Genomic DNA, 21,101 nt, shown 5'->3' with positions numbered 1-21,101 from the left:
GATCAGAAAATGCTCTGATACCAATTGATGTGGAAAGAGACAAGCTAACTAGTAATGACAAATTAAATTTGTAGACAAAAATTTTAGATCTCTACAAACACAAAATAAAATAATCTCTGCAACAAAATGACTGTAAAACTTGAATTCTTCAATATCTCCTATGTGAAGAGAAAATACAATTATATAGGCATATAATATGCCATGTTTGGGTGAGTTGGAATATCTTCCAAATCTCACATGAATAAAATAACAAAATACGAACTTGTGCTAACCTCTTAATAACTAGGAACTAACATATTACTTTTTACTTTTGACATTTTATTTTTGACATTTACATTAGATAAAACTAATAAAAATAATATTATGCTAATAACTTATATAAATCCTATGCATACCCTATGAATCCTCATCATGGTCAATACCTAGAAATTATTTACCATATATTGAACTTTCCCATCTATAATTAACTTAAAAATCTATAAGACTTTCGTACCGAGCTATGACAAGGACTAGTCACTTCTCTCAATCAAAGTTCTGATATGAGCAGAGTTATTTCTTGCAATAGAATTCTTCTCAACATGATATTTAAAACACCTATATGAGAAAAAATAAATTATTATTAATAAAGTACATGGATGTGTCATAATTAAAATGCTTACGGTATTGTGTTCAAATAATTTTAGGGATGAAGATGAGGTTTCTTATTTGAGGCTTCACGAATAGAAGTTAACCTTGAATTTTGATCAAAGTTAAAAGTGCACAATAACTACTTACCATAACATCTTATTTCATAATCATTCTCTTGCAAGAAAGTAGTCTGGATAATGGAGATTACAAGTCAATATAATTCATACGCAATATGTAAAGTTGTTATCAGAATTGCAAGATAAAAGTGCGGATTTCCATTGGACCCAACTCAACAATCATGTCACTATCATCTACAGAACCACCTCTTACACTCCCACCTTCTGTGACATTATCATCTATTACTTTCCAATTTAATCTCTTCAATTCCGACTTCTCTTGATTAGCTGACAAACTCATCTCCTTTATTTTCAATACCTGCAATCATTGATCATTTAGTTATTCATAAATGGATGAGAAAAACCATAAAGAAATTCAAATAGGTGATGTAGGCTTACTGTTTTGGTTGGGAAAACCTTTTTGAGCTCAACTTTTGCAATTTGTGAATATAATGAATCTTCCCCTGCCTATTGATGCATGGAATACTAATTAGTTAGCATTATTTATCCAATAATATCTTTTTCTTTGCCCAAATATTTAAAGCTCATCTTACAAAATTACATAAAAAGTAAGTCACTAATACAATGTATAATTTATTTAATTTTTATGATTTTTTTTAACAAACATTGGTGTATCTTTTAACACTCTCATTTCAATTTTATCAACACCCACAGATAAGGAAATCTTGGAAAACAGATATTTTTACAATGTGTAGATGCTGCACACACCTTCATATAAAATTGATAGTAAAGCAACCTAGAAGAAAATCAGCCTTACAAATAGACAATTTAATTAGAAACACACAATTTTTGTAGTGTACATGTAAAATCTAGTGCTTCTTCGAGTTTACGAGATGGGGAACATAAGGATATGGAAATGTGGATGCATTCAAAGCTACAGCAATTAGATTAATACCTACAATATAAAGCTTTCGATAAATGATAAGTGATATTCAATTTATAGAGCACAAATATAGAGCATCCCAACAATAATTTATAAGTAGTATAGTCATTACTAAATTCAAATCCTCCCAAAATAAATGCTCAAAGCACTTATTTGTAGTCATTTATGCTATTTTGTATGAAAATTTTAGACATAACTAACAATCCAATGCTAGGAATAGGTTGCTTGCATGCATAGAAAGCTTCATTACTATTCTAAACTCGTGCAATCTTTATTTAGATTCTCAAGGAAATATAATTATAAACATTCTAAAAGGTCATCTATAAATAGCTATTGTAAATAAAATTTTCAAAATATGTCTGTCTTGTCAAAAATAGTTTTAGCAAAAATAAATTTTATTAATAGCTCTTGGTGGTGATTTTTACAATATTCAATTAATATCTTCGTCAAAAATCTTCTAAAAAAATTATAAAAAGCTTAGGTTTTGATGCTTTAAATTTGATTTTGCTTCCATCATTGATCTTTAGAAAAGAACTCAACTATAACATTTATAGTAAAATATTGCCTCCCCTCCTCACTACCAAAACAAAACATGATTCTGATGTCAAAATCCTGCTAAACTAAAACAATATTAGCAAAAATATCTCTAATGATGGTGGCCTCCCAGCCCTAGAAAATCAGCCACTTAACCAAGAACAAATACCTTTCGATAAGTTAAAACTTACAATTGTTCAAGAACCAATATATGCTCACAAACACAATTGAAAAGATAATTGAATTTAACCAATTTGACATGGTGGTTCAGCCAACTGCTTAAAGAAGAAACATTTTTTACAAAAATGCTTATGAAGAATTTCACGAGGAATGGATCACCATACTAGTCATACCCTTTCCAAAAGTGCTACTAGGCTGAAAAGTAAGTAAAAAGGGAAAAGTTGCTTGGAAACATAGTTGAATGTAGGATTAGCTACTAAGTTGAAAGGCAAGTATAAAGGGAAAAAAGGCTCTAACTATGCTTTAGACTAAAGCATACAACCATAGATTATTGCATTGTTCTCAAACATTTAATTAAAAAATTATGAGGCAACAAAGGTGATGAATATTTTTACTGCTTCATTGACTTGAGGAAATTATCGTCAAGGCCCTTAGAAAGAAATTATGGAATAGGATGGAGGAAATTAGATGGCCAAAATATTACAGAGCATTAATCTATAGAGTTTGAGTGGGTTAGCACTACAATCATAACACACATGGTTATGAAAGAGTTTCACTTAGTACATTGGGGTTGAAAAAGGTTGTCTACTATTGCCCACCCTATTTGGCCTATATATTGACAAGTTGAAACAATGGATAGACATGGTGTTGGAATCACCGCTGCCGTTACACCAAAAGCTCGAGCTGTCAGTGAACAGGAGAGCGGCCAGAGTTAAGGATCCATGGGAGGCGGGAGAAAGCCATGTTCGCGAATCCATAGGAGGTGCTGACCGCGGCCAACAACCCCCCCCTCAACACCTACTAAGGATTCCAGGGGCACCCCCCCTTCGCACCAACGGAGGATTCCAGAGGCAACTCCTGGGATTCAAATCCGTGACCTGGCGCTCTGATATCAATTTTTGGAATCACTGCTACTGTTACACCAAAATCTCAAGTTGTCAGTGAATGGGAGAGCGGCTAGAGTTAAGGATCCACGGGAGGCGGGAGAAAGCCATGTTGCGAATCCACAAGAGGTGCTGACCACGGCCACCACATGGTCCATGTAGCTATTTATGTTATCAAACTCCAATATGTAGAAGATCTTTTTATTGACCGCAACAAACCAAAGTTCAAGAGACCATTTGAAAGCATTAGATCTCTTTTGTAAAGAAGTTGGGATATAACTTAACACCAATGAAACAAAGAGTTTGATCTTCTTGTAGTGAAAGGATATGGAAGATGTAAGCTTCATATTCAAGGGAAATCCACTTGAGATGGTCACATAATAGATATACCTAGGAATTGGTTCCACTAAGAAGTTTCATTGAAAAACTTGCATAATGAAAAGAATTCAAGCTAAGTGGAGAAATCTATATGTGCTACCAAATAGATGCAAGGATATTGATTTGTAGGATTGGGAAACTACTAGGATCTTGTTTAGGCTACTAGTTGTGCCAACGGTGCTATATAGATGTGAAGTTTGGGTCAATGGTATGCCAAGTCTAAAGTGGAGGAAAATGGAGAGAATTTATAAATGCTTAATCATGCACAAATTCAAGATTAAAATGTAATTCCCTTACAAATTCTATGTACTTTTTTATACAAGATTCTGCTATAATGTCTTTTGGGTTATATAAAGAAAATAGATAACACTGAGAATAATAGGTAGCCAAAGGCTATAATGAGAGAATAATTGAACAGAAAAAAGAGGATGAGGATGGAACCAAAAAAATTATGGATGAGTAAGTGAAATATCAACCTACAAGAATGCACAACCACCAATCAACAAATTAAAAACAATGTGAGGGAAAATGTTAAAATAAGTATGTGGACAAAGTAACTTGGGAGGAAAAACTAATACAATCTAATTGAGTTTGATTCTAGCTACAAACATGAGCAAAAAATATACAAAGGAGCAAGAATCAAATGAAAAATAAAGATGCTTGTAGCCTAATTAAGGATAGGTCTGCACAAGCTTAAATGCAAGACAAGTAGATGGAAGACTTCGAAAGAAAATTGGGAAATGGGGATATGTGATGTCCCCTTTATGTACTGAGACAATTAGATTGCAGAATCACTTCAAAGAGACTTCTTTTCCTAAAGTCCTAATTAATACTTAACAGTAATAATCAAAGCTACTTGATCGCAAGAATGATAGTTTATGATACCAGTTTATCAGAGACTGTTCTATGAAATATTATTATTATTACTTATATTCTGATATTACAAGATGTATACAAGCAAGTATCACTGCCTTTCTGGTATTTAACATGTGCAAGATGATCCTGAGGAACTATACCCGATCTGCAACTGTATCTGATTGGGTGTTGATGAAAATGCGAGTGGAGAAGTATCTGAATGTCGTGATGATCTGATTGTCTAACTTCAATTGCCTTCTATATCTTGGAATACCGAAAGGATAGGTTGTATTTCAGGACGTGTCTTATGCCTCTCCACAATCACCTTTCTTCATAACATCGATTTGTTAAGCAAATTGTACTTCTTCAAGAATTACTAATTTATTATACCAATCGTACTCTTTCTTTAATTACTGGCACTTAACTATTTTGATCCTATTCTTTAGAGTATGTCCATTAGTCAAATACTCTTTATCACACCCCTTGATGTCATTATCGGCGAATCACCTAATTAATCGATTATTCTTTTGATTATCGCTGTCAATATACTTACGCGATGTAGACATGGGACCAATCGAATACCCACTGGGTGCCATACTCTTATGGTTGCGCTGTTGTGGATGAAGGTGATCGGTGAATGGTGCTGCTTCATACAGTTCTGTCACCGTTTATCTTTTTGCAGTCTTAGCGTTCTGTCCAACTTTGGAAGAGTAACGATAAACTGAAGTTAATTGCTGTAAATATCCATGCTGTCATTTAGCCAAATGTCCTGATTATTTGTTTAGCCAACTGTCTTCTGAAGTCTCCTGTACACATCCTTAGACAAAACTTCAATTTCTTTGTTGAGTTCTTCTAAGCGATCGGGATATTTTAGACATACTATCTTTATGAGTTGATTGCATCTTCATTTGGTTTCCATATATGGATCGGTCTTGAGTGGGGACATGACAGTCTCCCCCTCTTGAATTTTCTTGTCCTCAAGCAATTTACTGTCTCATTTCCCTGCAACAAGATCAGTAACACTAATACATATAATTATATAAATCAAAGTAATACTAAATATCCCTGAGTGTGGGGTTGGCTGCCTTGAGCCCTTGCCCCTTTTGGCTTCTCTGAGCCTTTGTGGAAGCTGAACTTCTTTGTATCATTCTATCCTATTGGCTTCCTTGAGCCATTAGACATAGAGATGACTCTCACTTAGGGTGCCAGCTTCCTTGAGCCAAGCCACCCTAATTTGGCTTCCTTGAGCCCTTACACTTAGAGAGGATTGGCCTTCTTTGTGCCATCCTGCTCATCTAGGGTGCTGACTTCCTTGAGCCTAGCTGCCCTTATTGGCTTCCTTGAGCCCTTACAGTTAGAGGGGATTAGCCTTCTTTGTGCCATCCTGCTCATCTAGGGTGCTGACTTCCTTGAGCCTAGCTGCCCTTATTGGCTTCCTTGAGCCCTTATACTTAGAGGGGATGGACCTTCTTTGTGTCATCCCACTCAACTAGGCAATGTGCTGGCTTCCTTGAGCCATGCGCCCCCCCCCCCCTTGCTTAAATTTTGGATGGTTCAAACATCATAATTTGATTGTAAAAATTCAGATTTGTACATTCTTATAATATTTACAATTGAAACATAGTGATATAATTTCATTATATGTTCTTATATGTGAGCGTTGCTTTCCTTCCGTAGCGCTTCAACATCTTCTTTTTTTTCCCATGTGGCATCTTCTACAGGCAGGCCCTTCCATTGGATTAGGCACTCGGTAATGGTTCTATTCCGTAGGCTTCTTTCTCTAGTGTCCAGAATGATCTCTGGTTCTCATATGAGTTTTCCTTCATCATCGAGCGGTGGCAGTTGTGTACATGGGACAACTTGCTGTCCCAATACCTTCTTCAATTGGGATACATGAAACACATCATGAATCTTGCTGTTTTCAAGAAGCTCCACTTCGTAAGCCACTCCTCCTATCTTCCTCAAAACCTTGTAGGGACCATAAAATCGTGGTTTAAGATTTTCTGCTCCACTTGACTTAATTGATGATTGTTTATACGGTAGTAACCTCAAGAACACCATGTCTCCTTCGAATTATCTTTCCACACGGTTCCTATCAGCATATAGTTTTTGCTGATTTTGAGCTTGATGGAGGTTCTCCTTGAGGGCATTCATGATATCAACATTCTGGTGCACAAAGTCTTTAGCTCCAGGTACTTTGCTTCCTTGGATAAGGTCCCCAAATGATGTGGCTTCATATCCATACAATGCTTTGAAGGGACTCATCCATATGGACATGTGATGCGTGTTGTTGTAGCAGTATTCTCCAAGATGCAACCATTTAAGCCACGCTTTCTGCGGTCCTGTGACGTAGTTCCGCAGATACCCTTCTATCCATTTATTAACAATCTCGGTTTGACCATCTGTTTGCGGGTGATAGCTGGTGCTAGGTGTAAGTTCTGTACCTGTTAGTCTGAAGATTTCTTGCCAAAATTGGCTAAGAAAGCGGCTGTCCCTATCACTGACTATATTTTTTGGCAAATCATGAAGTCTGTAAACTTCCTTAAAGAACACTTCCGCTATTTGGGCAACATTGTAATTGGTAGATATGGCGAAGAAGTGAGCATACTTTGTGAGTCTATCTACTATAACATAAATACAATCCTTACCATGCACCTTGGGTAGACCAGTTATAAAATCCATGGAAATGCTTTCCCATTTCTGATTGGGGATGGGTAGAGGGTGCAAAAGGCCTGTGGGGTGTCCTTGCTCCACCTTGTTTTGTTGGCAAGTCATACATTTTTGCACATATTTGAGGACATCCTTTTTTCAAACCCTTCCATGAATATCTTTCCCGAATCTTCTTGTATGTTTTGTAGTAACCTTGATGTCCTGCCATCGGGTTGTCATGGTGCTCCCTCAAAATTTTATCTTTCATCTTGGAGTGTGTTGGGAGGTATATCCTCTTTTTGTATAAGATAAGGTCTTCACATACTTTGTATTCTTCATTGGGTATCCTCCCTTCTAGAATTTCGTTGGCAAAAGAATCTTTGGCATAGTCGGTGAGAATGTCATTCTTCCATCCTTTTGTGAGGCTCGTGATGGTGTTTACGCAAGGGTGTCTTGATAATGCATCAGCTACTACATTATAGGTTCCTTTGACATATTCAATGTCAAAATCATAAGCTTTTGTTGACGGTCATTCAAATCCTTTTGGTTCATAAAGTATCGTAGACTGTTATGGTTAGTCTTAACATGAAATTTACCACATACAAGATATTGTCAAAATTTTGCTAAGGCATGCATAATAGCTAGCATTTCTTTGTAATAGATTGAGTAGTGTCTCTCCACTTCGGTCAACTTTCTACTTTCAAATGCTATTGGGTGTCTTCCTTGCATAAGGACTCCTCCTATCCCTTCTCCCGAGGCATCACATTGCAATTCAAATGGTAGAGTGAAATCTAGAATAGCTAAAACGGGACATGAGCTCATGGTTTCTTTCAATTGGTCAAATGCTTGTTGTGCTTTATCATTCCATGAGAAGGCTCCTTTCTTAGTTAGGTCCGTGAGAGGTGCTGCCAATTTGGAGAAATTTCTAACAAAACATCTATAGTAGCTACATAACCAAACAAACCACCTGAGTTGGGTCAAGGTCTTGGGGGTGGCCCATTCCTTAATCGCCTTAATCTTTTCCTCATCAACGCTTACTCCCTCTTCATTAATCTTATGGCCTAAGTAGAGTATCTCCTTTAAGCCAAATTCACATTTTGACTCTTTGGCATATAATGATTCTCTCTCTAGAATACTTAGGACTTCATCAACATGTTGGAGATGTTCTTCCCAAGTTTTGCTGTAAATGAGGATGTCATCGAAAAATACAAGTAGAATTTTCTCAATTGTGGGCGGAAAATGTGATTCATACATGATTGAAAGGAGGCCGGTGCATTCGTAAGGCCAAAGGGCATGACCAAAAATTCGAAGTGTCCATAATGACATCGAAAAGCTGTCTTGGGTACATCTTCCTCCCTCATTCTTATTTGGTGATAACCTGTTTGCAAATCAATCTTGGAGAAGTATCTTGCCTCGTGAAGCTCATCGATCAATTCATCGATTCTTGGTATAGGGTGCCTATTCTTGATGGTTCTTTTGTTGAGGGCTCGGTAGTCCATGCACATCCTCATGGTTCCATCCTTTTTCTTGACTAAGACCATGGATGATGCAAAGGGGCTGCTGCTAGGTTGAATATGTCCCATCCTAAGAAGCTCATTGATGGTTTTCTCGATCTCCTCCTTAAATCTTTGTGGATGTCTATAGGGAGTGGTGATCACTGGTTTGGCCCTTTCTTCAAGTTCCATGGAATGTTCAAATCCCCTTCTTGGTGGAATTCCATGTGGGATATATTTGTTTACCTCACTGGGTGAACAGGAAGAATACAGAAATCGAACAGCAATGTACAATGCAAATATAAAAGAAGTACCAGAACAAGCTTTCCATTAATGTCAAAGGATGTTCATATTATATCCGTCGTCAACAATACATGTCCTCCAACACCCAGAGGTGATACAATATATGACTGCCGAAGGGGTGCGACACAACCGTCGCGACTCCAACTACCTACCCGTCGGCTAACTAACTATTGATAATTAACATTACTAACTATACACTTTTTCCCGATAACATCATCCCCCCCAAAAAAGAAGTCGTCTCTGACGACTAACAACAAAATGGAGACAATGTAATATAAATATACAACCAAGTGAAAGTCAAGGAGGGGGCTGAGGAAGCGTCCCTGAAGTCGAAGGGTGAGAGGCGGGTGTCTGGGCCGCCAGGCGGGCGCGAAGCTCATAGACTTGCTAGGTGCGTGCTGCCACATCCCGCTCTACCACCAACACCTTCTCTAAGGCCGTCTTCACCATAAGCGCAGCCTCCAGTAGCTCCTTCTCCTTGGTATCGGCCGACTCTGTCATGCGAACCAACTGCGCCTGAACAACATCTAACTCCTGCTGGATGAGACTCCGCGCACTCTGCTCCTCCGAAAGACGGGTGTCTACCGCAACCTTCTCTGCGCGGGCTGTCTCAAGCTGTGCTACCAACTCTGATCTCTCGGCTGCCCACGAGGCTTGTTGTCTGGCCATGTCCTGCTCTAACTTAACTCGAGCAGCCTCGCGAACCGCAGACTCATGCTGTGTCTGGCGTAAGGCATAGTAGGCCTCCCTGTAAACCTGCTCAATCTCCCGGACGAGAGTCGTCACCCTACTCTCCACGACGGGCTGAGGCACACGCCAAGCCTCCAACATCGCATCCGTCTGGGTAATTGGCCACCCTCGTGCCTCAAAACATGAAGTGAAAACTGCGGGATAGCCGTCTCGCATAAACTGGAGGACCTGCTCTAATTCCTCCACAACCTGCTGTAGAGCTCGTGTCTGAGCCGCGGCCACCACTCGCCGACCCCTCGTCACCATATCTGCCAGATAAACCTCAATATCCTCTCCATCTAGCCTCGATGTAGGTACAGGAAGCCCACGTGGTAACTCAAAAGTCTCCTCAACCACAGCTGCTGCATCCTGCTGGCACAATGGTGTCTCCCCCGCCCCCTCAAGTGTAGCAGTCGCCTGCTTTGGGCCAGTAGGAACACCCTCTCCAGTGACCTGTCCCTCTGCTGGTGCCTGCGTCTCCGCCGAGGAATCCTCCAGATCCACCACCTCAGTGGGAGGCTCTCGCCGAGGTGAGAGTACAGCTGCTCCTACGGGTGGCATCACTATCATCTGGAATCTCCGGGTCAGCCAACTCCCCATAGCCGCCACCGATGGAGTTGCACTCAACACCTCCGACCCTCTCTCCCCCTCGGAAACATGTCCCGCGATGGGCTCCTCCAACAAGGAGGCAGCAACCGTCACCACTGCATCGGATCCCACAACATCCAGTCGCACTTGAGGCTCCGTCTCAACCATCTCCCCTACCACGCCTCCCTGCGGTGGACCACTCGACTCCGTCAGAGTCGGTCCTGCGGTTGGTGCACGAGCCTGCTGCGGTGATGCCGCCGGCTGCATGGGACCGAGTGCAATGGGCGTGCGGCTCTGCCCAAATGCCGGAATCGAAGTACTGCCGACTGAGGACCCCACAAGTGTGCCAAGTGGAAGTGTGGGTGGTGCAAACAACACTCGCTCTCCGGCGGGCTCCATCCTCCCCTCGTCTGTGGCCCGACTACTACTGTCATCCTCATCCTCTGAATCCTCGGAATCCTCTGCACTGCTAGAAGTTTCTCGCCCACTATCCGGTTCTGCTGCGGTGGTCTCTAATACCCGTTTCCGCTTCGCGGAAGAGTGTCCAATATCCAGGTGTCGCCAATGCATGATAGGAGGCTCACCCTCCGCCAAAGGTCCCTGTGGCCGTACCTCCAACTCAGCCTCTGGCACTGCTTCCCGCGTAGCCTCCAAGAACAGTCCAATGGCATAGTGGGGCATGTAAAAGGTGCGCTGCTCCATCATCAAGAATGCGCACATCCGCTCTGATAACAAGGTAGCCCAATCATACATGACTCCGTTCATCAACCCGTTCATCAATACTATCTGTGGTAGAGCGATGTCGGATGCCCTACCCAATCCTGTCAATCTGCTTTTGATGACGTCCATAATGCATCGCCAATGACCCTCTGCGACAAAGGACCTACGCATCCCACGACCCTTCGTGGCGTCTACGATGCTCGCCAACTCTGCTGGGGTCAAGTCTCGGGACACTCGCGTAATCCAATGTTCCTTTTCCTCCCGTGTCATCTTCTTCGCCTTCAAGTCCACTTTCTTGCCATGTATGCCTGGGATGCCAAATACTCTCATGAAATCTGCAGGTTTGAAGGATATGGTGATATCCTTCCCAAGATACTCAAATGTGCTCGTCCGTGAGTGGCTATCAAAGGTATCAACCATATATCGCAATGCTCCCACGTACTCGCGAATGGTGAACACAGGCATCCGGATAGCCCATTCTACCTCTGCTTTGCGAAGACTTGTCTTCACCAAATTATCATCCGGCGTGTCTTGCCACCATTTCCGACATTCCACCCCATTCAATCCCTCAAAGGTGATACTCTGTGAAGTGGAGGTGTTCTTCCCTCGTGCAGTGGGTTGCTGTGGTGTCTTTTTCTTCTGCCTGGCTTCCATTGTGCCACCTGCTATTCGAACACCTGAAGGAAGAATACGTGCATCCGGCTTCCTATGGCTGCTATCCTACAATTGTTTTTTCCAATTTCTTTTTCCCGCAGACTCCATTGACCTGCTAACCACTTCTTGATTTTCCCTAACTACCTCCTGGCAGGTAGGCCGTACGGCTGTAATCCCCAACTACCTCCGGCTAGTAAAAAGCTCAAAAAAATCCTCTTGTCCACCTCCCGCACTATATCTCTCCGCCTGTGCTTGTGAACACCGCACGGTAGCTTTTTGCTCTCTTCTGTAAATATTGATCAAACTTATAACCTTGCAAGGTTTCGAGGGCAGTTGCAGCACACGCCACAAAGGGCCGAGCGTCAAGGGAGCAGACGGAATATTAGGGCTCGGCCAGGGATCGATTTCCTTCCCCTCTCAAATCGGTCACTTGTACGGCGACAAATTTTCATACTGCTTCCCTAGCCATGGCAATAGCACCTCCTCCACTTCTACCTACCTTGTCTTCGGCGATCTCAAATCTGATCTGGGATACACTTCCTTTCTGAAAAATCCGCCAAGCGCCCCTGACACTTTCTACTACATCGGCATCGAAGGCATCAAAATAAACGGCAAACGCCTACCTATTCCGCGCAACATCTGGCTTGTCGACCGCCTCGGCAGCGGCGGAAGCATCGTGGACTCTGGCACAACCCTAACCTACCTTCTCCAGCCCAGCTATGGAATCCTCCTTGCCGCCTTTGAACGACTGGTGATTTACCCTCGCGTCTCCCTCGATCCCTTCGATCTCTGCTTCAATTCCTTCGGCCTTGAAAATCTTCGCCTGCCTGAATTTTCAATCGAATTCGCCGGCGGCGCATCCTTCCGCCCTCCCGTCGACAACTACTTCATCCAAGCTGTATCGGAAATCAAATGCCTCGGAATTGTCAGCGTGCCACCTCTGTTTGGTGTCGACTTGATTGGAAACATGATGCATCAGAATTTTTTCATCGAGTTCGACTTCCCTACTTCGTGCGGTGATTGTCCTCCCTTCGGCTGCTTTTCTTCCTTCGGCATGTGCGGCTTTCCCTTCGGCTGCTTTTTATCTCCTTCGGCATGTGCGGCTTTCCCTTCGGTAGGCGCGGCTATGTTCCTTGCGTTCGGTATGTGCGGCGTCGTGAGAGAAACCCCTTCGGTGGCCGTTGTTTATATTCCCGCGGCTTCCACCGCATGGTGGTATCCACTACATGGCCACCGTACGGTGGCCTTTTTTCCTTTGTTTTTGTTTTTGTTTTGTTTTGATTTTTTTTTTTTCCAATTTTTCTTTTATATATTTTTTCAAATTTTCATATATATATATATATTTTTTTGAATTTTCTAATTTTTTTTTTTTCATTTTCTTTCATTATCTGACTGCGACTGCGCGCCCTCCTGGCGGGCTGCTCCTGCGCGCCTCCAGCCTCTGGTGATACACTTTCAGTTTTGACCCGTTGACGCCCTCTGGAATTTCCTGTTCGTCGAGGGTCGAGAGCTTGACGGATCCATTCGCTGCGACCTCTCGGATCCTGTAAGGACCTAGCCACTTCACTCTGAACTTGCCGGGCTTAATCTCGTTTTGTCCGTTATACTTTAGGACTAATTGGCCCGGCGTGAACCTTGCCCGCCGAATGTGTTGGTCATGCCAGTATTTCCTGCGTTGCTGGGCCACGTCTGTCACCCATTGTGCCATCGTCCGTCTTTCATCCAACTTATTTAAGGCGTATAGTCTCTCTCGAAGGCTTTCCATGTCGCCTAGCTTGTTGTCAATAGCGATTCTGAGACTTGGCACCATGAATTCGACCGGTACCACAGCCTCCTGACCATACATCAATTGGAAAGGTGTCTGCCCGGTGGTTACTTTGTAAGTTGTGCGGTACGCCCAAAGTATCGAAGGCAGACGCTCTTCCCAGTCTTCTTTTTCCACCCCACAGGACTTATAAATTACCGACACGATGATTTTGTTGGTCGCCTCAGCCTAACCGTTTGCCCTGGGATAGTACGGACTTGATAGAGAATGAAAAATTTTGAACTCGGTTGTCAGTAGTCGAACAATATGATTTACAAAGTGCCCCCCTCTATCACTTGTCAGTTGAATAGGTATTCCGTACCGGGTGATAATCTGTTCATAAATGAATTTCGCCGTACTGACGGCGGAGTTGTCTGCCAAAGCCCTCGCTTCGACCCATTTGGTCAAATATTCTGTCGCCACGACAATGTATCTACATCGTCGGGCGCGACTCGGTTTCAATGGACCAACGAAGTCTAACCCCCATCTTTCGAACAACTCTTGAGCATGCGACGGGTTAAGTGGCATGAAATCTCTCTTTAACGGTCGCCCAGCACGCTGACATGTATCACAACTTGTCACCCATTCTCTGGCGTCATTATGCAGTGTCGGCCACCACAAGCCCGCTAGTAGGACCTTCCTTGCTGTCGTATCCGGTCCCATGTGTCCTCTAGCGGCCCCTTCATGGGCTTCTCTCAATACTCCTGGGATTTCCTCTTCCAAGACACATCGTTGTAGGATATGGTCAGGTCCCATTTTGTAGAGAAGGCCATTTATAAGTTGGAATGTTCGGCTTCTTAATACAAGTTTCCGTCTTTCGCCTACTGACATTTCCTTAGGAAATTTTGACGTTGACAGGTATTCACCCACACTCGTGTACCAATGAGGAAGGATGGCAATGCGAAAAAGATGGGCGTCCGGAAAATCCTCGCTAACACCGTCGGCCGGCTCTCCCAACTTAATCCGTGATAGCTGGTCGGCTATTACATGGCTCCTGCTAGGTCTGACAATGATGTCGAACGTAAATTCTTGTAACAGCAACAGCCATCGACTAATCCGCCCCTGGATGATTGGCTTGTTCACCAAATACATCAACGCCTGGTGATCCACATAAAATGTGAATGGTGTCGCCAATAGGTAATGTTGGAATTTTTGGACGGAGTATACCATGCCGAGGGCTTCTCTCTCCGTCGTGCTGTAGTTCCTCTCCGCGTTTGACAAGAGTCGACTTGCAAAATACACTGGATGGTCCAGCCCGTGGCTGCCGACCTGTGCCAGGGTGGCCCCTATGGCGAAGTTGGATGCGTCGACATGTACATGGAACTCTTTGTCCCAGTCTGGGTATGTCAAGATTGGCGCACCCACCAATCGTGACTTTAACTCTTGAAAAGCCTCTTCTTGGGTCGTCCCCCAGACATACGGCTCCCCCTTTTGTGTCAGCTTATCAAGTGGGTACGATACTTGGGCGAAGTTCTTGATAAACCGCCTATAATACCCGATGTGTCCAAGAAATGACTTGACGCCGGTGACATCGTCGGGCGCCTCCATCTCCACAATGACCCGTACTTTGTCAGGGTCCGTCTTCAGTCCAGCCTTGCAGACGATGTGCCCTAGTAACTTGCCCTAAGGCACCATGAATCTGCATTTCTTGGGATTTAGGGCGAGGTGGGCTCGTCGGCATCTCTCCATGCATTCGCCAAGTGCGGCCAGATGTGCCTCCTCCGTGCTGTAAATGGACCAATCATCCAAGAATGCTTTGAAGTTTCCTACGGACATTTTATCGAAGATATGGAGGATTATCCGTTGAAAGGTAGCTGGCGCGTTGCACAACCCGAATGGCATCCGGTTGTATGCATAGACGCCATCTTCTACGACAAAGGTGGTCTTCAATTTGTCCTCCTCTGCAATGGAAATTTGATTGTATCCGGAGAATCCATCCATAAACGAATAAAATTCATGACCCGCGACTTCCTCGAGGATGGTGTCTGTGAATGGTATGGGAAACGGATCTTTAATTGTGACAGCATTCAAACACCTGAAGTCTACACAGATTCTTATCTGATCGGCCTCCTTTTTCAAGGATATCACAATGGGTGATACCCATTCACTCGTCTAGACCTTGAAGATAATCCCTGATTCAAGCATGCAGTCAATTTCATTATTTACCCTGGCCGCATAATTTTTGTTCATCCTGTATGGCCTCTTCCGTACGGGCATGGCTCCGGGAACCAGAGGGATCCGATGTACACAAAGTTCTTGTGGTACCTCCTTGAGGTCCTTATATGTCCAAGCGAACACATCCTTGTATTCTGTGAAGATTTTGAACGCCGTCATCTTTAAGACGGGATTCCAGTCGTCGCCGACTAGAATATTTTTCTGTTCTGAAGTTTCCCCAAGGTTTGTAACTTGAAGTGCGGATTCTTCGTACCTTATGGGCTTACTTTTGTCAAACTGGTGCGCTGGTGCGTCATCCATAGGGACATCCCCCTCCTTGTATTGTCCGTATTCTGGCAGAAACTCGTTCATGTCAGGTCCTTCAATCCCCAACATATTGCACCTGTACAATAATTCATAGTCTTCCATTTGCCAATGGAAGAGCCCTCTCAAAGAATCCGTCTCATCCTCCGAACAGGCTTGAATTCCTAAGATGCCTTCGTCATCTGGTTCCCTACCCTCTTTTTCTTTGTCGGTATCGTCTCCGTCGGACTCTGACTCTGACGCCAACTCTTCACTGACCAGTTGAGTTTTGAGGTCAATGGTATACCTTCGGCCAGCCTTTTCCATGGACAAGGTGTTCTTCTTCCAATTGTGGTTTGCTTTGGCTGCCACCAACCAGCCTCTGCCAAGGATGGCGTCATACCCCTTCTTCTTCAATGGGATGACCACAAAATTCAAGACGAACGGTTGTGTTCCGATCGTTACTGGTTGCGCCATGAGTGTGCCAAGCGGCTTGATGCCGTGTTGGTTTGCTCCCAATAAATTAAAGGTGGACGGCCAGAGAGTAGGTTTACCCAATTTTTTCCATGTTTCCTCTGGCAAGACATTCACTCCCGACCCACCGTCGACAATTGTGTCGGTCAGGATGGTGCCCAATATACCCATTTCCACCACTGCTGGGTGTCTACCATTGTTGATCGTCAGGGTTAATGGGTCTGCCGCTGTCTCGCCAAGATTGTCCTTGCCATGTATTGGTTGGCCTACTGGGGTTATTATTGCGGATTGCAACAATGTCGCTCGCAAGTGCGGCATACTTTCCAGGAGGTCCTTCATTTTGACGGGTATCTCGACCTATAACAGTTGGTTTATAATGTTTGTTTCTCCTTCAGAGCGAGAAGTACCCGCAAGCCCCTGTGCATCCTTGCTCATTGACATCTCCTTCTCCAGTTCCGCTCGTGCCTCCAGTGCCTTTCGTTTTTCCGTGCGGGGATCTGGATAAGTGGTTGCTTTCGTCTTGGACCTTGTTATGGCGAGTGCATCCTCCGTTTCTACATTCAATAGGTTCACGCCAGATTTGGGACAATTGCCATCATCATGGTCCCCCGGCCCGCACCACTTGCAAAGTTTTTGTGGTGCTTCCTCCACTGTACAGTCTCTGGCGAAATGCCCCTAGTGATTGCAAGCTCGGCATTGTATCATCGGCCGCCCTTTAGCGTCGTATTGGATTCGGCTTCTATTATTCGTATTGTTATTATTACCTCTTCCTCGCCTGTTATTTCGATAGCCGCCAGACGAGGCGTTGTTGCTCACAGGCTGGGACGTGCCGGCTGACGCAGATGGTTCTGTAAAGAGAACCTGTTGTCTACGGGTCCTCATATTGTACGGACACTCCTTGGTAAGGTGTCCGGCAATCTGGCAAATATCACAAAATGCTTTTTTCGGACAAGACCCCTTGGTGTGTCCGTCGGTACGGCAGTCCGTACACCATAACTCCCCTTCGTCGCCCTTGCTTGTGCTTCCTTTGGTTGCCTTTATCTCTCTCATCATTCGTTCCATATCTTTCTGGAGAGCCCGTACCTTTCGATTAGAGTCGTCATCACTACTATCACTTTTGTCAGAAGAGGAATCATCCTCCGACGAGGATTTATTTTTCTTCTTCTTGGACGTCTTTTGTTCACTTTCTAAATCCATTGCCCTGTTATAGGCGTCGGAATATGAAGGAGGTACTATCTTCATTTTTCGTCTAAGGGATTTCTTTAGACCTTCCACGAACCACCGTTTTTTCAGTCCGTCTGCCGGCTGGTTCTCCATCTTTCCTAGCAGCTCTTTGAGCCGCCGGCTGTAGGTTCGGACAGTCTCGTCCTTCCTCTGTTTCGTGCCGCTGATTTCGGCTACGATCTCATTATCGTCTCTTAGGAGACGAAACTCTGCTTGAAATTCCTTCTTCAAGTCTGCCCATGTGCTAATCTTAGCCTTATCCGTATCCGAAAACCAGTCGATGGCTACGCCCCTCAGGGTTGCGGGAAACTGTGTTACCCATTCGTCCTCATCGGTAACACCATTCGCTCCCCAAATTGTTTCACAAGTGCGACAGTGGCGGACAGGGTCTTCTTTCCCATCCCCATGGAACTTTGGAAGTTTTTGTTTTTGTGCCATACCTTGCCTTTTTACTACTGGTGGCTGTTGTCCTACTCCGGATGGGTCAGATCCTATAAGGGGTGCTTGACCGCCGTGCCCCGGTGTCCCTCTGACACTCCTGGCAGCCCCGGTGTCTTCTCCCTCTCCTGCCTCCTCCCCACTCCTTGGAGTTTTGCTAGCCTCTGGTGTGTGTGGCAAGTCCCTCAACTCCCTCAACTGAGTTTTGGTACACTCTATCCTGCGGCGGGTTTCCGCAAGTAACTCCTCCCGACTCCGTGGGTGGCCGCTGGCCTCACCGTCGCCTTCGGAGCGTTCCTCCTCTCTTCGCTTATATCTCTGTCGCCTTTCCGCTTGCTGTTCAAGGATCAAGGCACGTTGGGCTACTGCACGTTCATCTATATATTGTTGCTTATTTTTGTCTTTATTCAGTGTATTGGGCATTAATTCCCAACAGCTTCCTATATACTTAATGACATAAAAAGTAGAACACTTTTATTCATTCATAATGTGGAAGACAAGTTTATGCCAACAATATGACATAATTATTACAATAAGTGTTCTTTATTCCGTCCCGTATGGCTCACGGTTCAAATGCCCCTGACCTGGCGCCATCTCGTTCTGCTTCCCGTTCCTCGTACTGTTGCAAAATTTCTTGGCGTCGCTCCTCCCGGGCAATCTCCTCCAGGCGAGCTTGTTGTGCCAACGATGCTTGTGCTAGCAGTCGGGGAAGATGGTTCATCAACCGATTTACCTCCGGACTCACTTCCAACGCTGTCCACACGGCACTTGGTGGGACTTCCGCCTCCGCTGCCTCTCGTCGCACGTAGGTCTGAATGGCTACTTGGAGTAGAATTGAAAATTCTCTCGTCGCGGTGTCCTCTCCTACGTAGAGTTCTGTTTGGGCATCATCGACCTCTGGGTTCACCTCACCAACGGGTAGGCCCATTGTGTCTGTGCGCCATCCGTGTCTCCGTGTCTCCTGTTCCCGAGTTCGTGTCGGCAACGGCGCCAAATGTTTACCTCACTAGGTGAACAGGAAGAATATAGAAATCGAACAGCAATGTACAATGCAAATATAAAAGAAGTACCAGAATAAGCTTTCCATTAATGTCAAAGGATGTTCATATTATATCCGTCGTCAACAATACATGTCCTCCAACACCCGGAGGTGATACAATATATGACTGCCGAAGGGGTGCGACACAACTGTCGCAACTCCAACTACCTACCCGTCGGCTAACTAACTATTGATAATTAACATTACTAACTATACACTTTTTCCCGATAACAATATTCGAAAACTCTCTTATGTCTTCTCAGAATGGGTTGTATGTCTAAATGAATCATAGGTGAGTTTGGAGCAGATTTGTCTAAGATCAAACACTGAGCGATCCATTCTCCTTGCTCATGACGAACAATTCTTTCTATGTTTTTGCAAGAAACCATTTTTGGACCTCCATTAGGTAGGCCCTTTAAGGTCACTTCTTGCCCTTCATGCTGAAAACAAATCTCAAGATTTGGGAGATCCATGGTGAAGCGACCCAAGGAATGGATCCAAGGTCTCCCTAATATTATGTCGTTCTCTAATGTGATCACATAGAAGTCCCCCTTAATGATATGATCTCCCACCTTGATTTCTAATTGAGGAATGACTTTGGTACAATGATTGATGATCCCATTCGCTAAAGCCACCTTCAATCCTTTGAATTCTTCAGTTTTTAGCTTCCTCCTTGCTACCAAATTTTTGCTAATGAAATTGTGGGAAGCCCCACTATCTACCAAGGAGATTACCCTTTGTCCTTTGAGGACTCCTTTAAGTTTTATGGCCTGTCTTCATATTCTCTTGATATTACAGATAAGGTTCCTTGTTCTTTTTCTTCCAACCTTGGTCTTTTATATGGGCTTTCTTCCCTTCTTTCGTCTTTAGATTCCTCCATTTGATGTAATTGACCCCTCTTACATTGATGATTGGGTTTCCAAGGTTCTTTGCATCTAAAACATAGATTCTTTCTTCTCAATTCCTCCCTTTGTTCTAGGTTCTCCCGAGTTCAACATCTATGTCCGAGTCTCCATGTTTCTTTGCAAAAGTGGCATTGTGTTTCCTTCTCTCTATGGGATTCATCTCTACGACTACTTCTAGGATGTGTCTTGTAAGTCATGTGTCTTGGTCTTTCTTCGGATTAATTAGCTTCAACCTTTATGGCTCTTTGTATTGCTTCACTTAAATTTTGAGGTTCCAACGGATTTACTATCTTCTTAATGGATTCCTTAAGTCCTTCAACGAATAGGTAGGTAAGTCTTCCTTGAGAAAGGTTGGGGACCATGACTGATAAGTTTTGAAATTCGTTTGCATACTCCTCTACAGTCCCTTGTTGCGTGAGTAGAGTTAGTTCTTTAAAGTACCACTCCGGATGTCTTTGATCAAACCTCATGATGAGCCTTTGAGTGAATTCATTATATGTGGTGATGCTTCAGTGATCTTGGGTGACAAGGCCATGGTGCCACCAATCGTGTTCTATCCTTGTTAGATGAAGTGTGGCAAATTTGATGGTGTTTTCCTCCGTCATGGGGCTGAGTGATAAGTATGTATCCAGTTTTTGAACCCAAGATTGAGCTGAGAATTTTCCTGTCCTATCAAAGTATGGCAATGTCGTTTTACTTAGCCACGCTTTGAGATCTTTGTCAATCCGCTTCCTTCTCCTGTTTGAGTTGGCTTGGGTTTTAACCTCATAATACTCTTTAAAGGGGTTGCGTTCTTGCACTTCGGGGTCTAGTCTTGCATACATTGCTTCTACCTCGTCTACGCTTTCAGTTGTTGGTTCCTCCTCTTCTAACATGGGCTCTTCTCTTGGCAAGAATGATGGCATAGTACGCCTTAGGATGGACCCTCGGGATGAATGTTCATTTTCAGATTGATTGGAATGGGTATCTCGTGCCCCATTGGAATTGATCCTTGTGTTGTTGTTACTCAGACCTTGGATGGTTCGGAGTATCAATTGGTTTGTCTTTTCGAACTTGTCGTTGGTCTGTTCCATGAAAGCCTTTATTTCCCTCGCCAACTGCTCTACCATGGCTGCTTGGCCCCTTCTATGTTGATATGTTTGCATT

At 43.7% G+C, this 21,101-nt stretch overlaps 1 protein-coding gene across 1 annotated transcript in view; it reads right to left on the bottom strand.

Moving 5' to 3' along the window:
* Positions 1 to 599: 599 nt before the first annotated feature.
* Positions 600 to 21,101, bottom strand: part of LOC131064398 (alpha-mannosidase) — a 386,960-nt gene continuing 366,458 nt past the window's right edge. Inside the window, exons 28-29 of the mRNA XM_057998531.2 lie at positions 1,143 to 1,211; positions 600 to 1,062 (exon numbers count right to left, since the gene is read on the bottom strand). Of these exons, the coding sequence (XP_057854514.1) occupies positions 874 to 1,062; positions 1,143 to 1,211 (258 nt within the window). The 3' untranslated portion in view covers positions 600 to 873. The remainder of the gene's footprint in view (positions 1,063 to 1,142; positions 1,212 to 21,101) is intronic.

The sequence above is a fragment of the Cryptomeria japonica genome, chromosome 5 (genome assembly GCF_030272615.1).
Source record: "Cryptomeria japonica chromosome 5, Sugi_1.0, whole genome shotgun sequence".
NCBI lineage: Eukaryota > Viridiplantae > Streptophyta > Pinopsida > Cupressales > Cupressaceae > Cryptomeria > Cryptomeria japonica.
The sequence above is the reverse complement of the archived record's forward strand: the minus strand, read 5'-3'. Positions and strand labels throughout refer to the sequence as shown.